Source organism: Podarcis erhardii (genome assembly GCF_964252035.2).
Source record: "Podarcis erhardii genome assembly, chromosome: 10".
In the NCBI taxonomy this organism is placed as follows: Eukaryota; Metazoa; Chordata; class Lepidosauria; order Squamata; family Lacertidae; genus Podarcis; species Podarcis erhardii.
The window spans coordinates 23981199-24009136 of NC_138500.1; the positions used below are offsets into that span (position 1 = coordinate 23981199).

General features: G+C 41.8%; 1 protein-coding gene across 4 annotated transcripts in view; it reads left to right on the forward strand.

Moving 5' to 3' along the window:
- The window catches only part of TBXAS1 (thromboxane A synthase 1), a 206021-nt gene that overhangs the window by 55404 nt on the left and 122679 nt on the right, over window positions 1–27938 (forward strand). For all 4 annotated transcript variants that reach the window (XM_081878943.1, XM_081878940.1, XM_081878941.1 and 1 more), the window contains exon 4: window positions 6138–6190. In XM_081878943.1, coding sequence (XP_081735069.1) covers window positions 6138–6190 — 53 coding nt within the window. The remainder of the gene's footprint in view (window positions 1–6137; window positions 6191–27938) is intronic.

Genomic DNA, 27938 nt, shown 5'->3' on the forward strand with positions numbered 1-27938 from the left:
AAAATATATGCAGAGAAACCTCTCACATCTGTGTAACTGGACAACAGTCTACTGTATAACAGTTGCCCCACCCACCACTGGCATGCGGCCCCCGGAAGGTTCACTCATGGGGGATTGTGGCCCTTGGGCTGAGAAAGGTTCCTCACTTGTAGATTTATAGCACTTGTATACCATGTTTCAGGTCCAAAGCCCCTCCAAGGCGACTCACAAAAGATAATTGATGGAATTAATGTGAAAGTTTGTTGTAATTATGGAATTTTAAGAATGTAAGAAGAAGCTGAAGGCCCAGCATCCTGTTCCCACAGTGGCCAACCAGATGCAAGAGCACTGGTGGTCAATGGGTGAAGGTGTGATGTTGTGTAAAAACTGTGAGCACATGCTACATGGTTTGTTGAGCTGAGAATGATGAAGTATCTAGGTAAGCCTTCCCCAGCTTGATGTCTTGATGTTTTAGATTACAAAACTTGCTGGCCGGGGCTGATAGGAACTGGACTCTAAAACATCTGGAGGATTCTAGATTTGTGAATGCTGGTCCTAGACCAGGCAGTGTAGCCCAGATGTTGTTGGACTACAACTTCCATCATCCATGTCCATTGGCCATGCTGGCTGCAGCTGATGGGAGTTGTTGGAGTCCAGCAACATTTGGAGGATCACAGGTTCCCCATCTTTGTCCTAGACTGTTGATTATTGAGGAATGACTGAAATTTGAAACGTGACCAAGATGCTAAAAAGTTATTTGGATGTTACTGCATCTGTCCTGGGATTACCACCTGTACAGTTTGAAGGAATTCTGGCTGGTTTTGGTGGTGCTTGTTGTTTAGTGTTAGCCTAAAACTTGCATACATTTACAATGCAATTCTATATGCGCCTGCTCAAAGGTAAGTCCCATTGAATTTAATGGAGCTTACTCCCTGGTAAGTGGGTATATATTTTGTAGCCTTGGAGGAATTAATATAGGCAAAAGCCATTTATTTGCAGTGTTGGTTCATGAGATGAGACAAATGGCTAATCAAATGTATAAACGCAACATTGCATCGAAATATTCCCTTTTTCTTTTTCTCCCAAAAAGTCTTTAAAAGCTACAAAATAATTTACAGTTTGCTGAATTTTAGTCAGGGTAATTTTTTTTAATTGTCTAATGAGGACACATTGTGCTAATTGTCATATGCAGATTCAATTAGCATTTAGTTAATTAGCCTTTACAAATGAGGATTAACTTAATTACATAACACTAACCTCTCAATAACTCTAAAGGGTAGGAAGGCTGCTTTCATTAAATTCAGAAGGCCTGTGTGTGTGTGTGTGTGTGTGTGTGTGTGTGTTAAAATCTGAAATGGCACACACATAAATTAAAGAATATTACCCACAGAGGACAACTATTAGAGATGATGATCAAAGGAAACAAGTTGTGTACATGACTTGGTGGGTTTTTTTTTAAGGCTTGGATAAAAATTCTGCTGGCTTCTAGAGCAATTTCAGCCTTGTGATAGGTTTACAGTGGTGCCCCGCAAGACGAACGCCTCGCAAGACGGAAAACCCGCTAGACGAAAGGGTTTTCCGTTTTGGAGGCGCTTCGCTAAACGAATTTCTCTATGGGCTTGCTTCGTAAGACGAAAAAATCTTGCGAGTTCCCACAGGTTTTTTTAGCTCCCCCCCTCTTTTCCTAAGCTGCTAAGCCGCTTAACAGCTGATCCGCTGATAAGCCGCTTAACAGCTGATCGCTAAAAGCCGCTAGACCACTAATAGCGTTAATCCACTAAGCTGTCAATGGGCTTGTTTCGCAAGACGAAAAAACCGCTAGACGAAGAGAATCGCGGAACGGATTCTTTTCGTCTTGCGAGGCACCACTGTACTGAATTGACTGCATGTGTGCACATGTGTACAGTGTGAAGACAGCATGTCCTATTTATCGTGTCTGGTACATATTGTTGAGATGCCACATATTGAGAGATGACAGGCCTACAACTGGTCCACTCAACAACATGTTGCATTGTGGAATCTTCCTGTCCCGTGTTCCAGCCAACCATGAGACAGGAGGGATAGCTCGGCTGATAGAGCATGAGACTATTAATCTCAACATCGTGGGTTTGAGGCCCACATTGGCCAAAAGATTCCTGCATTGCAGAAGGTTGGACAAGATGACCCTCTTGGTTGCTTCCAACTCTGATTCTATGCCCTACTCTAGGGCACACCATTACGTCCCCCACACCCTGAGCTGGTTTCTGAGACGTGCTTTGGCTACATAGCCACCAAAAGTCAGCATCTGAATAGATTTAATATAATAAAATTCTAACAGCAATTGCACCTGCAGAGACAACAGCTTCCTTGAATAGGAGTTCAGGGGCTGGGCTGTAGTCCTAGAGAACCAAATGAGTTGATGTGCATCAGGTGATGTGCCCAAATGCTACACTGCATTTTAAACATTTTAATATCTAGCCTTGCATTCCTTTGCTGTCACTTGTTTAGACTCTTCCATTTGCTAGATCCAACTGTTTTGTGTCGCACCCCGTAGATGTGCGGCTATGGAGCCTTGTTCTGCTGAGTCACTTCCACTGCGGCTGCCAGGCAGAGAAGAGGGCTTGATGGGTACTTTGCCCATAATGCTGATAACAAGCAACCACTTTTATTGCTAAAAATTTTATGGCCATGATCACTAAGCTGGTTTCCCTGTACGTGTGTCTTAAAGATGTCAGTGCAGAGGCAGATGAAAAATGGCTGAATATGCAAAGCCTTTGCACTTCTCAAAGGTGGTGCTTAGATATCTTTTGAGCTCCTCTCACACATTATTTATGTGAATGTGTGATCCACCTTGTAGGAGAATGTAAAACAGAAGAGAAGCGCTTGTAACCCAGTTGTACATTTTGACCAGTGTAAGTTTCAGGTCAGCCAATTCTGACATTGTGAAAACTCCTGTCCCTTAGGTATTATTCCCCTAGTTCTGAAGTTGCATCTTTAAGGGTCGCTTTTCTTTTTGAGTATAGAAACATTTAGGTATAGATACATTTCCCCATGAAATGGAGAAACTTTATTGCATTAGGCTACTAGTGGCCCAAGCCTTCTTTTTAGTATATTATTGCAACTTACTATATTACACATAATATTAGTGCTGGGTGTACATGTCCAAAATATAAAATAAAAAACAAATAAAATAAAAACCTACATACAGCAACAGTGTTTTGTGTTGTGTATGGATCCATAAATTACCATATAGTATATATTTGACACAAAAAAGTGACAATTTGTTGTTGACAAAGGACAGCTGGACATATAAAGGGCCCCACTACCTTCAGTAGCTTAGGGCCTCATCAAACCTAAATCCAGCCCTGGCCCAAACTATTCTCCATTAATTAAGAAGAAAAGATAAGACTATTCTTGTTGTTTGCAACTACTTGTCCATTTCAGTGTATTATTAGAAAATATTTAGACATTTTTTTTATCCTGCTTTTCTCGAAGAAGCCCAAATGGCTTACAATGAATAATGCACCACACCGCAAGTAAAGCATTCATTTGATTAAAAAAGAAAGTAGAAGAAATGCTTTGAAATCCCTCACTCAGTGAATCTTCCTAGTGCATTATTTTCCCTCATGAAACGCTGCTGCCAGCTTTATTAGCTGCTGTTTCAGTGTCTCCAGAGATTCAAATTCCAGCCTTGATAATTTGATCTGAATATCTTGTGTCTTATTGGAAATCACAAATACCACAAGAAACTTCATTGTTTTCAGTATGTGGTTTGGGGGGGTGGGACAAGGCAGTAAATGAATGAAATACATTGCTGGTAGTAAAGCTTTGTTATAATAAAGGACTCTGCTTGCTCTTTTAGCCATTGCAGTTTCTTACCTCATGAAAGTTGTTTGGGGGGGATACTTGAAAGGTCTCTTCCTTGACTGTTTCCCGCTCTTCAGCCTGCTTCTTTCCCTTTGGCTCTATTCATCATCGTTCTACTCTTTGACAGTTCCAACACTTCCTTTGTTGAAGGGTCAAGTGACTTTCCAGTTTAAGCTACAACCCTAACCCCATTTACTTGGGCGTAAGTCCCATTGATTTAATCTCTGAGTAGATATGGTTACGACTGTGCTACAAATTCTTAAAATTTATGCAGAAAAGTGGCTTGCCTCTTTGGAGTCAAAATGCTTCAACATTCTCCGACATTACTTTGATTATCATATATAGGGCTGAAACTCAGAAACTGGCCCAAAATGCATCAGCCAGATTTCGGGCTGCATTCCCTTTGGAGACCATATGCCCCCTGAATTGGTTGCCAGTTCATTTCCGGGCCCTATTCAAGGTGCTCACATTAGTAGATAAAGGCTTAAACAGCCCAGGCTCCAAATATCTAAAAGATTCCTTCCTTTACAGACCCTCTCAGTTGTTAAAACCATCAGAGGGGATCCTATTGCTTGTTCCCTTGCCCCCAGAATAAAAATGTATTGTGGGTGGTTTCACTGAATTATTTAGATTAAACCTTTCAAGGTTTTGGCCCTCTGGTTAGGGCTGACTCCAGAAAAGGCGGCTCGGGACTAAACTGAGAGTTTAAAAGAACACAGGATCTGAAGAGAGGTTATTCTGACATTGCAACTTAAGTCATGACAAGCTCATCCAAGAAACTGGCACAAAAGACTGTAATTCAAACACCAATAAATATGATTCTGAAACAGATCATATCTCTTCACCGTAAAAGAAGCCAGATCTTAAAAACCAGCCAAGTTAAAGTAATACTCTATAAAATTCACTCGCTGTAAGAATATAGTATAAAAAGAAAAAATAGCTTCGCCTCCAAGCGAAGTGTTTAACCCTTCTTAATTTAACTTTTATCTATGCATTCTCCGCCCCTTCAAAATGAATAGATAGCCCATAACCATTTCGGCATACGCTTATCCATTTATGGCATCCTGACATCTGATAGATTTGAAGCTGGGTTTTCTAACAATGCAAGAGCATAGCAGGACAAGGCTATGGGTCAACACAGCCCTCCTTACGGAGCAGCTACTGACTGCTTCCATTCTTGCTTGCTAGAGTACACAGAGAAGGTATGTCCCAGTCCACTCTGGATTGAAGAAGATGGATGCCTGCAGATTGCGGTATCATCAATGGACAAACTGTCAGGAGCTCCTCCTACACTCGAGTAGGACCTGCAGTGTCTGATGTTAGACAGTGTGTGTGTTCAGCAGGAATTTCATCTGCGACGCACTGGGACATTCCAAGATGGCGACGGGCTATCTAAGATGCCAGAGAAGTTTGGAGGGCTGGACTTTGCTGTCTCCGATGCTCACATGCAGTGGGAGGCAATGGCTCAGCAGACTGCCAGAAATCACACCCCGGGGGAAAGCTGATAAAGTATCCCAGGTGATCGTGCAGAGCTCTGGAGCCATCATGGATGAGAAACGGACTATCTAGGACCGTCATGTGAAAGACAACAATCCCATGACTGCAATCACGGAGCAGGAATTCTAACACAAACAAGCCTTAAAAACTGCTTGGGACATCTGTATTCTTGGGAGCACAAATGAAGGAGTGTGCTGTCTGTGAGGTGCACCCCACAGTAAGCTTTGTAGTGTCTCTGGGGTACAATTGTTAGCGGATCATGCAGTGCATTTCTTTTTGGGTGGTGTGGTGTCTTAAGGTGAGAGTTGCCTGCAGAGGCCACACAAGGAAGTATATATGAGAGAGAGATATGGCTGTAGGAAGATTTCCTTCTTTCTGCTCAGAGCAAACTTTATGGAACTATGCATGGCATGGAGAAAGCAGATTGAGAAATGTTTTTCTCCCTTTCTCATAATGGACGTCCAGTGAAGCGGGAATATTCAGGATTTGGGTGGCTTTGAAAGAAGGTTAGACAGAGGATAAAGCTATCTATGGCTGCGAACCATGATGGCTATGTTTTACCACCATAGTTGGAGGCAGTAATTCTTCTGAATCCCAGAGGAGAGGAGAAGAGGGCTCTTGTGCTTGGGTCCTGCTTGAAGTTTTCCACAGGCATCTGGCCCCTGAGAGAATAGGATGCTTGGCTAGAGGGGCCATTGACTCTTGCGTTCTCAGATTCGATTTCCGGATGAAGGTTGGTGAAGTAGCAGGAAGTTCTGAAAGAGTGGTGCAAAGAATTAGTTATAACACTTCGATATTTCTTTATGTCCACACAGGGCTTTTGGGAAGAACACAGGAAACTGATAAATGAATATGGACCTGCTTGTGGGTAAGGAGCTCTTGATTTCATTTGCATTTGCTGTTGTTGTTTTGCCATTTCCCAGCATATTCCTACCCAAGTCTATTCTTTTGAATTCCATGGGGTTTGCTTCCAGATAAGTAGGGCTAGGATTGCAACCTTTGAGTTGGTTTAGCTGTCAGTTCTGCCATGTTCTAAGCTTTTCAGCAAGATAGAATAACATAGGAACCAGGGATTATTACCAAATGTTGCCCAAAAGTAAGCGGATCTTCCCGGCCCTGGTTCAACACTTGGACCACTACAGCAACTAGACTTGACCTTCTACTTCTGGTGGGCTTTCATTCTTCTTTTACTTAAAAAAAAAAGCACTGTAGGAATGTCTCTCTGTTTGTCCACCTAGTTGTTATCGTTTTAAAAATGATGTTTTTTACTAGCTCTTAGTACCTGTGCTTCATACTCACATTTCAAAGGTGATGGGGGTTGTGTGACATTTTTTATAAAACTGACTGAGGAAAAAGCAAATGCAAGAATAATAGGTGCAAATTGAAAACCAGAGGTGGTGGGGGAGAGCATATTCTTGTCAGCCCCAATATGGTTGGGAAGCAAAGTTGGGTGCTCTTGACTGCACTCATAATGAACAGTTTACTCATGCCTACATTTTGTTTTGTTTTCTGATGTCCTCTATTGCATGGACAGGTGGAGTCCCCCCAACCCCAGGCGACCCCCGAGTGGAATAATGACTCAAGACAACATGCGATGGGATTAAAATTGGCCACAACTTTATTAAGGTTCAGATGTAGGGAGGCCTTGGCTCAGGCATTGGGCGTTTATCCTTCCTAGTCTCCAGCCAGGGATCTGGGAGATTTCAGGGTTATCCAGAATGTATGGGGATTGGGCTGGCTCTGGAGAACTTATGTTCAAGCAGAGAGCCCGTCCCCCGTTTCATCGCCATTGGAGGGGAGAGCAATGACAACCTCTCGGCGTATGGCCAATGCCTCCCCTCAAGACCCCTTTAACGGGGAACCCTGGTATTACTGCCACAAGGGGGAGCGTGGTCACGATTCACCTTCTGTTGTGTGGGCAGGATGGTCCTTTCCCTTACCTGGCCAATCCCCTGGCAACGCCTCCCCAGGCGGGATTGGGCGATTGGCTGAGGTAGGCAGAGACCTCCAGGTATCCAGCCTAGGGAGGATGAAGCTAGCCCGAACTACCAGGAGTCGCACTGAGATCCGGGGGGCTGCGCGCGACCACGCAAAAGGCGCCCTCATTTGATGTGGGAGCGCTCATTCTGGGTTAGGAAGGGTATGCACAGGAAGGTGATGGCTGGCTGGTGAAGAACCCTGTGTGAGAAGCAGGGAAGGGAAGATTCCCCAGGGTGGGAGGCTGGGAGAAGAAAGGGAAGCTCCTAGGTGAGAGCTGGGAGGGTCTATCCCCTTTTGTGTGAGATCTACCTCTGATAAGAGGGCTTTGCATTTTTCTTTCTTTCTTACCTCTTCTTTCTCTGTTTTGTTTTCTATATTATTTTTATTTAGATTAGTTTTTTTATTGTATTGTATGTTGAAAAGTTTCAGTAATAATAATATTTTTTTAAAAAAGAGCAGCCACAAGGTGAGGATGGGGAAAGTGGACTGCAGGGCAAGTCAGTGATCAAGGATTGAAATTTGCACTTTTTGCTCTGATTCTCATGGCCATTGAATTTGCATGTGGATTTCGGAAAATCCCAGCATATTTTAATTTTGAAGATAATATTTCAATTCCGAATAACTTTTCAATTTTGAGGGTGCTCGATGAGCTTGTGCATGCCAGTGGTAGGTGCAGCTTGCATTTTTAAGACAGTTTTTTTTACAAAATAAAAAATTCAAATGTCATATTTCTGTGATGTTAAATACCAAACATTCCCAAGAGGTATATGTGTAATCATTTTAAGCCCTTTCTGATGAAGAAGAGAGACATGTTAATTATTTTAAGTGCTGTTTTCTTGGTACTGCAATATTTTAATTAGCACTGAAATGTTGGGAAGGAAATTCTTATTCAGTTTAATAGGCTGTCTTTCTGTTATCACTGAATATTATAACATTATGATATGATAAGGATTTCATAGAAATGTAATAAAAACTATTAACTATTACATTTGTTCAAAATTTAGGAACTTGCCATTCACTTCAGTGTTCTACAAATGTTCACGTGACTTTTGCAGAACTTTTAAAGAAACGTTCCTGTTGCTGAAATCCTAAAGATCATTCACCTTCTCTGTTCTCAATCCTTACCTTCTTTCTTTTTCTGTTAGAACTTGGATTGTTAGCTCTCATGTGGCTTTTAAACACTGCAGCGGACCATTCCCTCTGTTTTTGAAGTATGGTAGCCAAAATGGGCAAGATAGAAATGCTAGTGGGATTTGAGGAATCCCCAAGTTTGAAGAAGGGCAGTCACTCTTCAGAGGGAACCTTCAAAACAACCCAGTGAGGACTGAACATGCTCAGGAGCCACATAATGCTGACTGACTGTTGCAGGGGGGATGAAAAACGGGGGAGAATGCAGTGGAGTATGTTGAAAAGTTTCAATAATAATAATAATAATAATAATGGGTGATATGTCTGGCTGACTGGAATAGTGAGCAAGAGCATGTTACAACTGCAACATTCTATTGCAAGTCGCACTCGTAACTGAAGGTTTTCATATTTTTTTATTTTATATTGATAACAGTATAAATTCAACAATAACAGGTGCAAAGCAGGTCTTAAGCCTTCCATGTAGCTCTGGCAAACGTAGAGAAACAATACAGTCATACCTCATGTTACGTCTGCTTCATGTTACGTTCTTTCAGGTTACGTCCCGTGGCGACCCAGAAGTACCGGAAAGGGTTACTTCTGGGTTTCGCCGCTTGGCAGAAGCGCAAAATGATGTCACACGCAGAAGCGGCGAATCGCAACCCGCGTGTACGCAGACGCACTACTGCGGGTTGCTTTATTTTCATGTTGCGAATGGGCCTCCGGAACGGATCCCGTTCGCAACCAGAGGTACCACTGTACGTTAATAAGATCAGTCAAAATATTAGATAAAGGGGGAAGAGGTGACAATAGAGATGAGAGTGTGATGGAAGAAAAGCACTGATCAAGGAGCAAACAATATAAATCCCAAAGTTCCTCCAAATAAAATCATATTTAGATGGGTCACCCAATTCGTAAATGTCACAAAAGGCCACCCATCTGCAGCAAAGTCCTCTGGGACAGGAGCGCCTCTTGTCACTTTAGGTTTGTGACTCAGCCTTCTCTAAAACAACAATATACAAAGCTCCCACATAGATTATTTTCAACACGTTAATGTCACAGCTCTCATTCCGTGAATATTTCCAACATTTGGCTGTGCTTACACAGAAAAGATTCAGAAACTTTTCACACACTCCGTTTTCAGCTTCTTTTAATTTAGATATGTAAAGTTGGAATAAGAAAAGAGGAAGGAAGAGGAACCTGTCTTATATTTGTCAATCTAGTTTACCTGTTGTCTACTCTGACTGGCAGCACCTCTCCAGAGTCTCAGGAAGAGGTCTTGCACCTTGTTTGATCTCCTCTGTTGCCTTTTTACATTATTCACAAAATTGAGTTTGAAAATTTAATATTTCTCAGCAATACAGAAATGTGCTCTTTGGTAAAAAGTTCATGCTCCTTTCCAGTACAGTTTCTGTTGGCAGATATTGTCCCCAAAGAAATAATCTCTCTTTACTGTCACTCTTCATTCGTTAGAACACTGAACTTGGATGAGACTGGGAAGGCGCATTCTTTATATTGTTGCTTTAGTCCATTGAAAACCACAATACACCAAGTTGCTTTTAAGGTTTGGTCGTTGCTCAGCACGAAACAATGGAACGAGTCTCAAAACAATGAAAGAATTATAAACATGAATTAGGGGACTGTATATAGTAAGGACAAAAACAGTGGTTAGAGAATGTTGCTTTCGCCTGGCCTTGATGAAATATGTACCCCATTCTGTTGTGGTTGCAGCATTAGACTTGTAATTAGAGCTGTACCGTGATTGAAGAAATTTTAATCAAAGCAGTGCAATCTCATGCGTGTCTAGCTACTCAGAAGGACTTCAGTAGGTCTTACTCCTGTGTCAGTGTAGGATTGCAGCATAAATGTGCATATCATAAAACTATACTTCTGCAGAAAGGAAAATAATGTTTTCATGCGTAAATGCCACAGAAGGTGCCATGTTAAAAAAGTTGTTGTCTCCTGGGTGAATTTTGTATTCAGTTTTTGTAAGTATTTTATCTTAAATACATGTTTAAATAGCATGTACTTCCTGATTGCTCAGGATGCCTTTTTTGTTAATTTAATAAACTTCAATCAATTATTCTAAATGATTGGTTGATTAAATTTTGCAGTCTTGTAATGATTTTGGGGAGGTGTATTTGTATAGTATTCCAAGTGGCACCAGGTTTGATAACCATGCTTACTCAAAGGTTTCCCCTATCCCTAATGACAGAGTTCATGCTTTGCTTGCAACAAACTTCTATGTTCAATCCCAGCATCTCCATATAAGTCTGGAAAAGACTCCTGGAGAACAGCCGCCTGGGCAGCTTCGAATGCTGGACATACCTGTCCGATTTACTTTAAAGCAGCATCCAATGTTCCTATCCGAGTTCTCTCTCCTGTTGTGCAAATGAGGCAGCCACTTGGTGAAGTGCCACTCAGAAAACATTAAATAACTGCACACCTTTACATGTGCAGCTTTCCAAATTGCACTCTGCAGCGGGAAATGGGACCACACCTCTCCTAAAAGGTATGCTTTGCTTGATGGATCTCATTTTCAGAAGTATCAGGGTATCAACCCCACAGGGAACAATAATCTGTCCTGTATATAGGGCAGTTATTTGTGTGAAATATGTGGCCAGTGGCCTTTTACTTTAAGGTGCTGAGTCCATTAAATATCTTGGTCTGACCATCACTAGCAATACAGTGGTACCTCAGGTTACATACGCTTCAGGTTACAGACTCCACTAACCCAGAAATAGTGCTTCAGGTTAAGAACTTTGCTTCAGGATAAGAACAGAAATCGTGCTCCGGCGGCGCGGCGGCAGCAGGAGGCCCTATTAACTAAAGTGGTGCTTCAGGTTAAGAACAGTTTCAGGTTAAGAACTGACCTCTGGAACGAATTAAGTACTTAACCCGAAGTACCACTGTTTCTGCAAATTAGTCCAAGCAAGTATGGCAGGTATTCTAGAGAAGTGCTGCTGTCAAAATCTAGACAGATGGGCAAGCTCCCATGATGAATATTTGGTGAGGGAAAATTAGTACTTTTAATATGAATGCTGTGCCACATATAGTATGAATCATAAAACTGCTAACTGTGCATGTTCCTCGAAACCATTACTAAAGTTGGCTTTTTTATTTTATAAATGCATTTGCAAAACTATCCTGTGGTCTGGCAAATGCAAAACAGCTTATAAAATCTCCAGCTGTCAATAAGAGTGTAGCAAGGTGTTGCCCTTCTTAGCCCGTATCAAAAGCCTTCCTCCTTTCCAGGGTTAAGTATTGCCTTCTGGAAGCTGCCCAGGAAATGCCCAAATGGTTCCTTTTGGAAATGGATCAGTGAGGGTATGCTTGGATAGGCCTTGGATTCTATCCATTTTTAAATACCCGATCGTTCACAGCCCTTTGAACATGTGTCTGGCTTGGCAAACTCCTGCAGCCCAGCCTTTGATCCATATGCTCACATGGTCCTGACGCCATGGCAAAATCCAGAGGTCAAGACAAAGAGCAGAGGCACTTTCTGGAAGCATTGGATTGAGAATAATCTGTTGTTCTTGTCCCAGTTGATTGAGGAGGATAACAGCTTCAAACAAACTGAGTTTAACCTTCTGGTCACGGCAAGCTGGCAATATATTCAGTTTGAAATGTTGCTTATTAGCTAAGTTTGGCCTAGAGGCTTGTAAGACGTCTGAGGCTTCCCCTCTTTTTTTCTTTGAAAAACTTCTGAGGCTCTCGTAATTTACACTTTAAAAAAAAGAAAAGAATCAAACCTAATTTAGATAACATTTGCCGCTGCTTGAATTAACCACTCTAATTTTAAAACTTCATTGTGACATGTTAGGCCCACATCTTAATAAAAAGGCATTTTCAGTGCCAGGTTAAAGATTCCTCTTTTCCTGGATTTTGGAGTGGGTTATCATGTCCTATAGAAGGGACGCGGGTGGTGCTGTGGGTTAAACCACAGAGCCTAGGGCTTGCCAGTCAGAAGGTCGGCAGTTTGAATCCCTGCGACGAGGTGAGCTCCCGTTGCTCGCTCCCTGCTCCTGCCCACCTAGCAGTTCAAAAGCACGTCAAAGTGCAAGTAGATAAATAGGTAACGCTCCGGCGGGAAGGTAAACGGCGTTCCCGTGCACTGCTCTGGTTCGCCAGAAGCGGCTTAGTCGTGCTGGCCACATGACCCAGAAGCCGTACGCCGGCTCCCTCGGCCAGTAAAGTGAGATGAGCACCGCAACCCCAGAGTCAGCCATGACTGGACCTAATGGTCAGGGGTCCCTTTACCTTTACCTTATCATGCCCTATATACTGCTGATGTTTTGACATTGTTGTTGATGTGATTCTTCCAGTTGTTGCTTTGTTAATGTATTAATGTTTTAAACTCTGTAGTTTTTATTCTGTTTTGTAAGTAGTGTAGAGACTTGCCAGCAACAATAGTCATATGAGTCCATTGGCACCCCACTGCCTTTATCCATCCTGAAATTAGTAAACGTGCCAACTGTTGGTGCTGTTATGATTCCAGTGTTTAATTTTTACATATATTGTGGGAATACTCCCAGGTGTGGCACAATTTCGGCATGACAAATGAGTTAGGATTAACCTTGCTTTGCCTACTTCCTCGAAATGTTCAATTGGCATTTTAAACCTAGGCCATACACCTTCTTTCATCGCACTATTTGCGCATCACGTGTTCAGGATCCACAGAACTGTACTGAAAACTAAAAGGATTACTACAGCAGAGATGATTGCAATTAAGTGGTACATAAATTGTCAAAATCACTAAATATTAATAATACAGTTGGACGGAGCAAACTCACTATGGGGGTACAAATACCTGCAGTGGGTACATCATATATTTCGAAAAGCAGCAAAAATGTCCGGGATGTATGGCAGCCCATATCAGAAGAGTTGAGATTTTGCCAAACAATTTTTGTGTCTGGATTTTTACTTCTTGCAATATGGCAACCCTAACATATATACCAGCTCTATACTGAAATCCTGAGCAGCTGAACATTCAATGTAACCTAATGACATGTAAACAAAAGCATTTAAATTTTAAATTTTATTGTTGGACTACTGGTGGTGCTGTTTTTGCAGAGTGCACACACATCTATACAGTGTTATGCCTGAAAAACGGCTGAGCATCATCCGCCATCCTCTCCTACTCGATTCTTATGAATGCAAGGAATGAATGCAAGTATGTGGAAGCATCGTACATATAGTTTGACTTCGAGTTTGACCTGACAGTCTTGGAGGAGATACAGTGCTTTACACATTCTCGATTTAAAATGGCTTCCAAATGAATACGAAGAGCAAATACCTTTATTTCCACTCCCCACCCCCAGGATGAATATAGATATTTGAAACTGGAGCCTGTATTATTATTCTCCTAAGGTCACTTGAATCATTTGACTGATACCATCACAATTGTTTTCTTTTTGTATGGACTGGTTTCCTTGACAGCAGGATGTCAAAGCAACTTTGCAGCTTCATTCACGTCAAAACAATCTATGCCTTCTATTCTGAAAGCCCTCAGGTCTTGAGAGGATTATTTCAATCACGGTTTTGTAAGTCACAATAGCTGCTCCCCCTTTTCGGAAATGAACGCCCCCCCCCTCAGTTCTCAGAGTGTGCTTGAAAATCTTATATGGAAGGTCTCAGTAGAAAGTGGGGGAAGATATTCACTGTTCAATACATGTAATTGCATATGGTGAGGGAGCATAGCTCAGTGGTCAAGCACATGCCTTGGATGCAGGTAGGAGACAGGTGATGTGATCTGGGTCCTTGGAGAGTGACTGCCATCAGTACTGATGAACAAATGGTCTTATCTGAGGCATTTTCCTATGTGTGATTCTGTCTGTTTTTTGTGTGTGTTGTTGGATGACTATAAAATATAGCTTGACGGGTCAGAAGCAGTGGTCCAGCTAATGGAAGATTTATCTTCCTCAACGATCTGCTAGATAACTCCTGGCTGACATTATGCTCTATTTATGTACCTAATACCCAACAAGAACAATTTCTGGATGAAACTTTTACATTACTGCGCTCATTTCAGTAAGGTGAAAGTGGTGATAGGTAGTGACTTAAATCTTGTACTTATTTATTATTTTGATAAAAGCAGAACATCTCCCCTACCTCACACCCCATGCACACCGCCTGCTTTTAAAACATCCTTCTACAACGTATTACATAAACACATTTACTTTGAAGCTTGATGCATAGCCAGTCCAGAACTAAGAAACTACACATATGTCAACAAGGAATAAAAATTATGTCAGATTGGATCTATTAATCACAGAAGGTCTGATTAATCAGGTTAACAACTTAGAGAATGGTCTTCTTAATATATTGGACAGTTCCTCTTATCACCAGAATACAACGGGGAGTACAGGAATTTAAATCTTTATTGGAAATTAGACCCCTGGATATTATTATTAATAATTTTTTTACTACAGAGAGACTCCTGGTTTTTTTAAAAAAAAGATGAATGACAACTTCAGTGGTTTGGGACACGTCAAAACTGTGATCTGTAGCATACATATAAGTAAAAGAAGCAGAATTTTTAAAAAGGGATGCAAAAGGTAAATGCCAATCTAGTTCAAGAAATACAATATCTTGAAACTAGACAGAAATGCATGCAAAGAAATTTAGGGGGGGCATGGCAGGAGGAGAAGAGAAAATTCTAATGCACAGGCAGAAATCCTTGTGCAAGTGACTTGGCGCCATTTCGGATAGAGGCCCAGGTAGCTCCCAGGAGACACAGGGCCTTTTCAGGTGTAAACCTGGCATTCTGAACACCTTCCTGCCAAAAGTTTCTAGAGTTCCCACTCTGCTAGCCTTTTCTGAGTAGGTTAAGACCTCCCTTTTGCTTGCTTATATGTGTGTCTTTGCTGCTGTGTTCATGGTGTTGAGGGCCTTTGCTTTTTTTATTGCATTTTTCGTTTTTAATTGTTTTAGGATACTTATGCTTTCTCTTTTTTTTTTATATTGTACACTGCTTCGGAAATTTTGTATTGAAACTGATACGAAAACCTCCCTGCCATGTGGGAAATTAAATTTAAGAGAGTAGAATCTAAGAATCCCCCCTTCAAATAATCAGCCGCTTGACCTTTTCAAAGAGGATCACTCAGCTTTTAGCTTTCGAACTGAAACGAACAGTGCATGTTATCTCCAAAAGGAGATCACCCACAACTAATTACATCTCACAAGGCAACAGGGGCTGTTCTTCATGTTAATGTTTTCTTACTATGGGGGGGGGGAATGGTTCCTTTAACATCTGTTGTGGATTGGGGGCTTATTATTATTTTTAGAAAGCATCTCTTCATTGTAATATCCACATTGCGCTGAGCTGAATACAATAATTTCAACTGACTTTTTAGAAATAACATTCCATTTTTTTATGTATGTCAATAAATTTCTTCATTACTACTTTATAGGGTTGTTTTCCTGCTCATATATAGGTTTTAGATTTCACTCCCCCCTCTGCCCAAATCTTACTGGTCCCAGAATCAATTTTGTGCAGCTGCATTGTATTAAGAAATATCCCTTCACCTTTTCCTCTCTCTTTGCTGGGAGAGGGAGGATTAAATCACCCTTTAGGGTTGTGTAATTACAGCTTGATGCTCTGAGCACTGTCCTTTGTGTGTTTGGTAGGTCTGAGCCTTAGCTTTAGCACAGTAGCATCCATTAATGTGCTTTCACTTCACTTGGCTACAAGTAAATTGAAGTCCAATGATACAGAAAAGGCAACGGACACATGCAGAGAGTTGGGATGTGAAACATGAATGCAGTGGTAATGTATAGCCCTAAATGGTCTGGGTCCAGCACATGCCTCTGGGAACATAGGAAGATGCTTTATACTGAGTCAGACACTGGTCCATCTAGCTCAGTGTTGTCTACACTGACTGGCAGTGACTCTCAAGGGTTTCAGGTAAGGGATACTCCCAGCCCTACCTGGGAGATGTTGGGCTTTGAACCCGGGACCTTCTCCCACTGAAGCACAGCCCTTCCTCAAATCTCCAAGTTTTATTTATTTAGAAGACTTCAAAACTGCTTGATTGAAAAATCTGTACAATAAATTGAAGATAATAAACAATGTTAAAATCTACAGTTGAAAGTAAATATATACATAAAACCATCTTTATTAAATATATATATAGAACTATCATTATTAAAAGCAAAGAAAATCAGTAAATCTTTTACAGATAGTTCCTGTACCTGCTCTTCAAAAAGCAGGCCTTATGCTATATTTCTGTCTACTTTTGAAAATCCACCAGTTTAAAAATTGGGTTGCTATGTTATTATTCAGGAAACAAGATGGTCAAATCACTCTCTTGCTTGTAGAACCTAGGACCAAGCTTAATGTGATCAGCTATCTTTTATTTAGTTATCCTTCAGAGCAGCTGCATGCCCCCTCCAGATGGAAATTTCCACCCCTCAACTATTGGGGGGAAATAAGATACCTGTTTAACCTGTATTTCTCTCTCTCCCATAGCTATTAAAGCTGCAAAGTTAAATGTGTGTGAGACAAAGGCAAAGATTGACTTTGGGGGAATGAGGGAAAGAATTAACTCCCTCTCCCCCATTGCCAGCGCAAAGGGTCCTCCTCTCTGCAACTGTTTTAAGTATAAATTGTTTTTAAACAAAACAAAAAAAGTTAATTGGGTCTCTCCTACACCATGTCAAGGTTGGCCAAGAAATCTTGCAGTTCTTTGCAGATCTCAGAGTTATCCTGTACAGTGCCACAGGTCTCTTAGTCTTGGAATTACTAAATGAGTTTCAGGCAGAGACCTGTGTGCAGGTTCCCAGAAGACTGAGCTGTAATCCCTTCATCTTCTACTTTCTGTCACCCTGCAGATGACCTTAATAACGTAGCTTTAGAGAGGGTTTTTAAATATATATATCTGTATTAGCTTTATGGAATCTCTCTGTACAGAGGCAGCATACTCTGAATACCAGGTGCCAGGGACAAACGGGGGGTTGTTCACCTTGATGCCCTGCCTATGAACTCTCAGAGATGTCTGGCAAGTTGCTGTTGGAAGCAGAATTCTAGACTAGATGGTCCTGGGTTTGAGCCAGCAATGTGATTCTTCTGTCCCTCTATTCTGCTGCTTATTTATCGCCCTTGGGTTTTCTTTCTTGATATAGCAGCATTGTTGCACGCACCCCAATCTCCAAGCAGTTAGAGACGGCGGGGATTCCAATGCTTAACCTAGAGCAGATCCCAGGATCTGGGTCCAACAGTTATTCCCCACGTGATCACCAGCAACCGATACTCAAAATGCATAATAAAACAGAAACTAACCAATAACCCCCTCCCACAAACACACTTAAAAAACCATAGAATGCTAATTCAGTCTAATATTATTATTATTATTATTATTATTAATAGTTGATGGAATTAGAGGGACAATGTCACACTGTACTTGACCAGGACAGGAGCCTACCCATTCCACCAAAATAGGGCTAACAACTTTTGATTTTCAACCTCCACCCACCCCGGCCTCCTTGGATTGTGGGCTGTGAGGGCAGGGACAGGCCAAGATGGAACCAGGATGGTCCAGAGGGTTTGGGGAGCTGGCTGGCTTTTGAGATCCCAGTATCTGTCCCTCAACTCAGCACAATTTGACCAGTTCAGGCTGGTTAGCACTCCAATAACAAGGGCTGACATTGTTTGAAGCAGGAGCAACAAAATGTTCAACCAACGTAAGAGAAACAAATAATCACTTTATGAGAGCGAATGGAAACAAACTGAAAATTCATAGAACAGTGGTCTCTTGATCGCTCCCATCTCTGGCCTTTCTTCATTTGTCTTGGGATCAGATATATAATAGTGTTTTCTTCCAGAAAACAGTGAGAGTTTGTATAATTTAGAATTATGTGTAAACAGGCTAAGCATGAGAGAGACTGTGTCAAAGTGAGTGAGCATATGCCCTAGGGGAGTGTTGGACACCAGCAGGGTCAATGTAATCTATTTTGCATGTATTTTTTTTGCACGTGGGCTGGAGATATTGAGGGAGAACACAACTCTCTTTAATGTTCTGTCTGCATCAACAAAACAAAACAAAAATCTGCCAATTGGGTAAGAGATTAAATAAAAGGCCATGCAGACAAATGTTAGTTGGCAACCTAATGGACAGCTATGAGCCCAGCTGAAGAAGCTGTGTAAGGGGTGAGGGGGGAGATGTGACAGGAGAAGTAGTTGTTCTCATGTGGAGTGGAAGCACAAAAACTGGAAGCTGAGAATGTTCATGTTCAGTGTTACTTTTCTAGAAAAAGAGGTGCCAGAACTCACCATGATCGCTTCCCTTGTTTTCTTATAATGGCAATGGTGCCCACTTGAGAGGTTTGGTGAGTTCCGGCTGAAAACCCCCCTCTATCTTGATTATATTCATTGATCATTGTACATGTGTACTGTAGACTGTGTGCGCCCTTACACAAAATGTGTGAACAGTGTTTCCTTCTGCAGAAATAAAATGTCCAATATTGTCCTGACCTGGCAGACAGGGTGCCAAGACGAAGTTCCAAGTCCAGAAGCCAATCTATGTGGTCCAAGTAAACCAAAATAGTAGTTCAGCAGCCAATCTCAAAACCCAAGGAGAATCCCAGGTGAGGTCCCTCAACATGGGCAACTGAGCAGACATAGTACCTCAGCTCTGCTGCTACCTTATAACTGTGACTGCTGATTGCAGCATCTGGGCTTGATGAGGCAGGTGACGCTCACCTGCTCTCAGCTTGCCCCAGCTGAGGAGTCACATGCCTCCTTCCCCACCTGGCCAGCTAGTGAACCAGGCTGCAGGCCCTGGCCTGCCTCTCCCGCTGTTCCCTATGCCTTAGGACTTGCCGTGTTCATGGGACGGAGTCCTCTCTGGTGAGGGGTCCCGCTGCTTGGCTTCCTGTGCACTAGCCCCTGCCCCGCCATCCTCCTCTGTCACCCTGTGAGTATTGTCTACAACAACCTCTCCTTCCCCATCTCCAGCTTGCTCCCATGTGACCCACTCCCAGCTGCACCCCTCACCGGGATCCTCTTCCTCCTCCCCAAAACCCTGCCTGTTCATGACAAAGCATTTCCTTAAGTCACAAAATTTTGACTTTTGTATTCTGTCTCTGCATACAACAGAATATCAAGACGTGTGGTAGACTCGGCTTCTCCAATTCCGCAAGGACACATGCATATTTCAGAAAGGGTACCCTAAAATTTTCCTTGGAACAGTTCAGAAAGTAAATCACTGAACCTACATAATATCAAAGCACCCTCATATTTGGGAAGATTTAATATTTTGTCATTTTAAACCCATAATTTGAATTCTATCAGTAATAGAGGGGAGGTTTCATTTTATAAATACTGTTTGTTTTGAGGTTCTACATCCCTAACTCTGAGACAATGAATGCCTTGCTCTGTTTAGCCCCATCATTATCAAATCCTCAGGGGGGGGAACTCATTGTTTCAAAGAAATTTCATCCATGCAGAAATGTAAGGTACTGTTATATAGTTGACCCAAGTTACGTTTTTCTAAGAGTAGAGAATTCAGAGAAGATTTTGTAACTGTAAAAGGAGGTGCATCAGATGAAGTGGACTGTATCCTAGGAAAACTTACACCATAATAAATGTGTTAGTCTTTAAGGTGCCACAGGGCTCTTTGCCATGTTTGCTGCAATAGACACGGCTGCCCCTCTGGAAATTGTAAAAGGGGAGTGCAGCTTCATAGCAGCTTGAAAAAACATGGCTCTGTATTCCCATTTCCACTGAGAAGCTGATAATAGTAATGGGCTGAACCACTCAAGGAATGTCAGCCACGACAACACACAGAGGTCAGTCAGGCATACACTATGTTTTAAAAAATGCAGACAAAACAAACTCCGGTTCAACTGAGTGAAAATGTCACAGCCGAAGCATGGGTAATAAAATGTGGGCAAATACAATAGCAGCTTGGTGGGGAAAGCATTTAGAAACCCTCTGCTTGCCAGTGTTTGCCAAGATAAAGTACTGCAGACAGTTTCATTCTCTCCCAAGCAGGGGAGCTGACCTCGTATCTTATTAGGATCACATTCCTGTCCAAATGGAGTAGTAAAGAAGCACAATCCTATTAACAGCTTTCATGGTGTATTAATGAAATGAAATACTGCTTCAGCTAATCATCAGAAGCCATATATGACAAATGCTCACATGTAATCATGTCAACTTGTTAGGCTGAAAAGAAGCCAATATATATATAACCTTGGGATCCTAAGGCCCCACATCCTCTGAACCTGTCACTGATAGAGGCGCATTTCATAGTCTTATCCCAATAAACGTTTTTCAGCTGTGTTGTAGAGGTTAGCTCTTTGACAGTCCCCCAGAAACAATTCACAAAATCAAACTGGGGTGTTACGGAATATTGGCCAATACATACATGGTTTTGGTACTCTCCATATTGTGGAGGGAAAGTCCTGGTTTCTCAAAAACTCCCATGTCACGTATAGAAACTTGAATGTGAAAACGGGTGGAAGAGTAGGGGCTTTTCACATCTGCATAGATTTTATGTGTGGAGGTGTTTGAGTAATAGGAACACAGGAAAGTCCTGTTGGACTTTGTGTCCAATGTACCTCATATTGGCTACTCTGACTGGCAGTGCCTTTCCAGGCTGCCAGTCAGAGATGTGTATTTTGCACCACCAGATGCCTTAACTGGAGATGTGAGGAATTGAAACTTTTTTTTTTTTTTGCATGTACAGCATATGCTTTACAAGTAATATACAATTTACTACTATTAATTCACTACTTGTATACAGCTTGATTTATAACTCTTGACTCAACCACCCAGTATGCACATTGAGGGAAACTATGTTTATTATTTTGTAATTTAATTAAACAACCTCTGTTAATATAGCCCCTATTATTGTTAAATAAATAAAATAACAATAATAGCCTTCTTCAGCATGCATACTGGGTTTTTGAAACCACTTTGGGGTTATTTAACCACTTTGAGGTTTTTTACAGTCAAGCAGTATATAAATTTTATGAAATAAAAATAAATAACATAAAGGAACCCCAAGTGGCTTGTGGAGAAACAACAATAACAACACGGAGAAAATACAACAGAATAAAAAAGTGCAACCAAGGAGGGCGCACATAAAATTAGTAGAAAAACAAATTGAAAGCAGCGTCATTATAAAAGAATTATATATTTAAAAATAAAATAAAAGCAGCCCCAGGGTTCAAAAGATTTTGCTGAGGTTTTTTTCCACTGCTTTCCCAAAGGCCAGACAGGCCTCCCTCTTTTCCTCATCCTCTTCTGCTTCTAAAAGCATGGAACGTGAAGTAGGGTCAGTGCTTTTTTGGGGGGACAGGGGTACGCATACCCCTAAACATTTTGTGAATCTTAGTTTGGCCTCATTGAGGGGCAGTATTTCAATATGAATAGGAAAATGAGAGAACCCCTAAACCTTTATTTTATTTTTAGAAAAAAAAGCACTGGAGACACTTGTGTTGCGGGTGTATGAGCGGAAATGACCAAGTGTGAAACTTACAGCCCAGTGTGGCTTACATAAAATAAAAATATTTAAATATTTACGCAATAGCATTTAAAAAAAAAGCATTCTAGTGCAAATTTTAAAAGTGATTTTACAAACCCAAACAAATTGTAAAAATGGCACGTTTTGGTGTAATTTTGCTTTCCTGCCCACGCAGCTACTTGGAACATATGGGATATACACATAAAAAACAAAACACTTAACCCACCAAAGAGTGGAAAGTCAGTTACATTTCTGCATGAAGCTTACAGAAGAGTAACAATTAAAGGCCTCTGTGCGTCAGTGTCCTTGAATTAGCAGCTCTCATACGCCACGCGGTTGCTTGCTGACCCTTAAGAGAAGCAGGGATTTTTATTTTTTTAAGACTCTTTTGGGAAAACTGTTTTTGGAGAAACTGTAAATGTAGCGTTTATTGAGGATTTGCTTTAGCAATGCCCTGTACTTAAACTCCTTAAACTTCTCTTTTCTCAGTGCTTTTTATGCAGCTCACGCTAATAATGTTTTTTGTACAGTATGGGGATGTGGAATGGCATACAGACTATCTTTTTCTTTTTTCCTTTTTTTACAGTAGAGTAGACAGCACTTTCAAGGCTAGAGTTTATGGAGGAAATGATGTAGTGAAAAGTTTGCTGATGCATATAGTGTATGGAACACTTGAGTGTGACATTTACAGCGGAGAGTTGAAAGAATAGCTGCCTGTGTGTAATCTCATGTAAAACTGTTGTTGCAGCCTTGTCTGATTTCATTACCAGGAAGGAAAAGAACAGGAGAGAGGACTGGATAAATGGGATTATTATTTTCCCAGATTTCCCCCGGTCGTTACTGTTTCTATATAGTATGTCCAAATCTAGCATATGAACACTATTAAGTTGACATGGTTAAACCTGGGGAGGTCATGTGGTCCTAAATATCCATACATTCAGTTTTATGCATTCTTACTTTGGAGTAAGCCCAGTGGCGTAGCGTGGGTTGTCAGCACCCGGGGCAAGGCAAGTAATTTGCGCCCCCTAACCCATGGATTTGCGCCCCCTAACCCGTGGATTTGTGCCCCCTAACCCTAACCCCCAGATGTTGCGCCCGGTGCGGCCGGCCCCCCCGCACCCCCCACGCTACGCCACTGAGTAAGCCCTCTTTATCTTAGTGGGACTTAAGCATGCATAGTATCAAGCTGCATAGGCATCATACTGCAGAAAAAAAAAGGTTTTTATGAGACTGCCGCTTTTTGTTCATTACAGAATGAGGGGCAAGGGTATGTATGTCCTAAATAGTCAGCTGCATGCCATTTGCCATTTCTCGATTTGCAATCTGGCTATTTTAAGGTAAAGGTAAAGGTACCCCTTCCCGTCAGGGCCAGTCGTGACCGACTCTAGGGTTGTGCACTCATCTCACTCAAGAGGCCGGGAGCCGGTGCTGTCCGAAGACACTTCTGGGTCACGTGGCCAGCGTGACGAAGCTGCATCTGGTGAGCCAGCACCAGCGCCGCACACGGAAACGCCATTTACCTTCCCGCTAGAAAGCGGTCCCTATTTATCTACTTGCACTTAGGGGTGCTTTCGAACTGCTAGGTGGGCAGGAGCTGGGACCGAACGACGGGAGCTCACCCCGCCGCGGGGATTCGAACCGCCGACCTTTTGATCAGCAAGTCCTAGGCTCTGTGGCTTAACCCACAGCGCCACCCGCGTCTGGCTATTTTAATATGCTTCAAATGCTAAGCTCTGGCTCCCAAGATATCAAATGCATTCATGATTGCAGCAGCCGCCAACGGAACAAAAGAGAGGGAAGGGCTGGAGGAGGTACTAAAACCTCTTTAAAAAGTAAATGTTCCGGATGCGAAAGCGGACAGGGGTCCTACATCCTTGACAGCTGTATAGAAGAAGCAGGAACTCTGTTCTCCTTTTCATCTGGCCCAGGTTGGCTTCTCTGGACAGGCAAACCGCCCAAGCATACAACGGCCTTGCATGGAAATTCATACTTTAACGTGCTATTACATGGCAGAGCTTTCTTCGGTTGTTGTTTTTCCTAATAGACCTGACAGACGTGGAGCTCATTGGTCCCTGAAATGCCAGAAAGTATGATGACATCATCCAAATAAAAGATAACAGATTGATCTAGCAAACCTCAAAATGAGTCCCAGAGGAAATGCTGGAAGGTTTATGTAGAGTTTCCCATTCCAAGGAGTATGATGTAAGGCGTGATTAAAACATGATGCCCCAGTTGTCCATATCACTGTAGCACACAGGTGCTAGCAGGCCATCTTGTTGACAAGGTGACAAGCACCTATATTTTCTGGCCACCTTAGTGTTTCTACACACCAAAGACCAAACTAGACGTGACAGGGCAGCTGTTAATGTCTTGACCCTTTTGTATATAAAGTAGGGTTGAGGAAGTCTAATTTTTATGTGCAAAGGGTGTATGGAAAATGAGGAGTGCCGCCTTCTCTGCCATGTCCTACTGCACTCTGTTCCTTTAAGCAGCTCCCCCCCCCAAAAAATCTGGCTCTAATACTGGAAGCAAGATGGGTTGGCAGAAGATTGCTTAAAGCTGTAGAGTCAGGCAAGGAGGGGGTAGGGGGTGGCTTGCACTCCTTACCCCCCAAATTCTTACTTTATGTAAAGACTGGATCCCTCTTCATCTCTATTTTAGATGCAAACAAGACAGAAATGTGATAAACCAGGCGAGCTAGAGCAACCCACATGTATTTTACACTGAGTTAACTATCATTATGAACAATTGGATGACACTAGGTGTTAGATAGACATACCAAAGATACAGTGCACTTTACTTTACAAAAAAGGAGGTGACCAGCTTTTGTTGCTTAATGTTGCTATATTTATTAAGAGTTACTAAAAATAATAGCGAGTGCCCTTAAAATACACATCCTCTTTTCAGTCTAATTTTGAATGTATCCAAGAACGGCCCTTTATTCTTTGCTAAGAAAACCTTTCTGCCCCCAACCCCACCTTCTGAATTCTGAAACGGAGTCTTTGTCTATGTAATAATCTTGGAAACCTACTGGAGAATGCAAATACTGACATAAAAATAAGCATGCAACTGTGCTGTTCTTTTAAAGATGCACACAAACACCTCAGGTTCGGAACCGCTGTTTTTGTAAAAACTGCATCTGGGCTGTGCGTCACACGCCACTTTCGTGCCAAAGAGTCAACATTATGCATTGCAAGTGGACCCGGGTTTTATTTGCAGCAGGTCATTTTGCTGACCCCTGAAATAATTAAGCAAGTGGTGAAGGCCTGGTGTCTATTTTTAAATGAGTAAACATTTGTGCTTTACTTTCTCTGTGTTTTTTACCTACCTGCTGTCAATGAACATATCTAAAAATAGGGAACAGAATGGCTTAGGTTGTTCCTCTGTTTTCTTTAGAAATGAATGACACTTAAGAAAGTAGCATTTTCCTTCAGCATGTTTATATCCCGCAGTTTTTTAATAGACACCCACCCTTGCTTTTCTCAGTGTAGTTTCCTTCTCTCTTAGCCAGATAAAAGATAATATCATTTTCCATTGCATTTGGATTTTCAGATGATCTCTGCTTGGCTTTACCAGGCATCTACTAAAGAAATAAAGCAAAGCCTTGTTTTCAACCCCCCTCTGCATCCCCCTCCCCGTTTTTCTTTCCACTATGTTCCAAGCAATGTGTTTGAATTCGGCACAGAGCTGATAACAGATAGGCAGATCAAAGCCTTCTGCAAGTTGATGGACCGGCTGTAAACAGAGTGAATGGGGCACAGGTGTTTTCCCACACAGATGCCATATTGAACAAAAACAGCCCTTTATGTAGTACTTGTCCTGTGAAGCGAAGCAAAATCTGAATGGAGACCATCCTACTGTGTTAATGTACATTGTCTCAAGCTTTGGCCTCTAATGGTGTGTTGATGAATGACAGGAGATGTTAGAAAGGCCGTTGCTTGCAAGTTTTGGACCTAGCACAGGTGAGTCACAATCTAATGCAAAAAGGGAGATGGTTGTTTAAAAAGTGATTGATTGCTTGCAAAATGGTCAATGCCCTTTATGCGCACCAGAGGCAGGAAAATATCCAAAACATTACACAATATGCAAAGGAAACTTTGTGTAGTAGTGCAATGAAGAGGCTGACCTGTGGATAAGGAAGCACCCAATTCATATTTTTATCACATTCCCAATAAGTGGCCTTTGGCAGTGCATTGCGTTACAATGTCTGCCCCTCACTTGCTAAAACAATTTGCATATAGCTTTTTAAACACCCTATATACAAATGCTAATTGTTACTGTGATTATTATTTGCATAATCAAATACACTGGATTGTGCAACTGTGGAACAACACAGAAAAAGAAATTTATAACCCAGAGTTGTCCCTTTGTAGCACAGACTAGTCTATGCAAGGAAATTATGGTTTGCATTGGAAAATGATGAATGATAACTAGTTGGATGAATGCTTATTTAAACTGTATGTATTTTGTAAAAGCACAATACATCACTGAGGAGGTGGACAGCGTTTTTGGCCCTTGAAGTCTTATTAGAGAAATTTACAGGAGAATGACAACTGATTAGCAGACATGTAATTTAAAATATATAACTATTTGCATCAATACAATGGGTGTTGTGCTAGATTTGGTGGGTGTGCTGCACTTACACTGTGGTGCAATCTGCGCTGAAGCCCTTTTCATTTGTGGGTCACAATTGTATGCAATTTCATGGAACACAGCACTGTTACCTCCCTTGTTTATAACACCACTGCATGCTACATGCAACTGCGAAGTGTAATAAAAAGTGGGAGGGTCTTAATGTGTACCGTAACATATTTCTTTATCACACAGCATGGGAAGCAGATGGTGCTTGAAGAGTCCATTTCTTTAAAAATCACCTTCATACCATGCATCTGCACACCTATGTAGTCAGTAGATGCAAGTCAGTGGAGAGAACAGTCTCTTCATCAGCTTGCAATAAGGGGAGAGAGAAAAAGGCAGGAACTCTAGCAGGGGCGGCACAATCGGTTCTGACCCCTGAGATGTCCACCCCCAGCTCCAGCCCACCGAAGCCTCCTAAAAGTGAAGGTTTGGGGAAAGAGCTTTTGAGTTGAGCACAAACTGGGAAAGGCCGAACTGTAGCAAATATCACTGCTGCATGAAAAACAGCAACTGATTTTCTAGAAAAAAAGGACTAAATGGAGAAATCTTAATAAAATTTTATTAAAATGATATTTCCTTACTTATCCTGCGATCCGGTGTAATACGTTGCCTGAAGCCTCTGGGCTACCTTTGAAACATTATTGAAAACATTAAAACATAAACATTTTTTGCAATAATAACATTCCCTTTAATATTTCACAGATGATAGTAGGGACATACACTTCAACGCCCTAGTTCTCATACCAAACCTCTCTCCCCTCACGTCACACACATTTCTAAAGATCTTCTTTGTCTTTTGTATGATGTACAACAGCTTTTGTGGGCCTGGTGCTTTCCAGATGTGGTTAGACCACAACTCTTGCCAACCCTAGCCAGCGCTGGAGCTGATGGGAGTTGTAGTCCAACAACATCTGGAGGGCACCAGGTTGGCCTAGGCTGCTGTACTCATGAAGTTTGCCACTGACTACCTGCCACCAATTTTAAAGCCTTGGAGGCTGCTTTAACTTTTGTTTAAAGATATAGTAGGAAAAACACAATTGCCTTAAAATAGCTTATTTAACTGTTCAAAATAGACATCTGTGTGAGGCCTTGCAGGCTGGGCCTGGCATTAGTGTGTTCGTTCACACGTGCTGGCATCGAACATAAGGTATAATCCCTCCTTATGCAGAGGTTTTAGCTTCAAGATGACTCTAAGGAAGGAACTTCGGCCTTGAGGAATGACAGCTGGAGCAAGCTGCACTAAATATTGAGAAGGATCACCAAATGGCAAAAATATGCATAGTGGTTACCCAGGGAGGGACAGGTATAAGGATATTGGGGGTGGCTCAGAGCACCTGTTTGGTACTTGCCCTAGTAAATAGGGACAGTTGGGAGTTTGTATGATAAAGCTGCATCTGTTTGAGG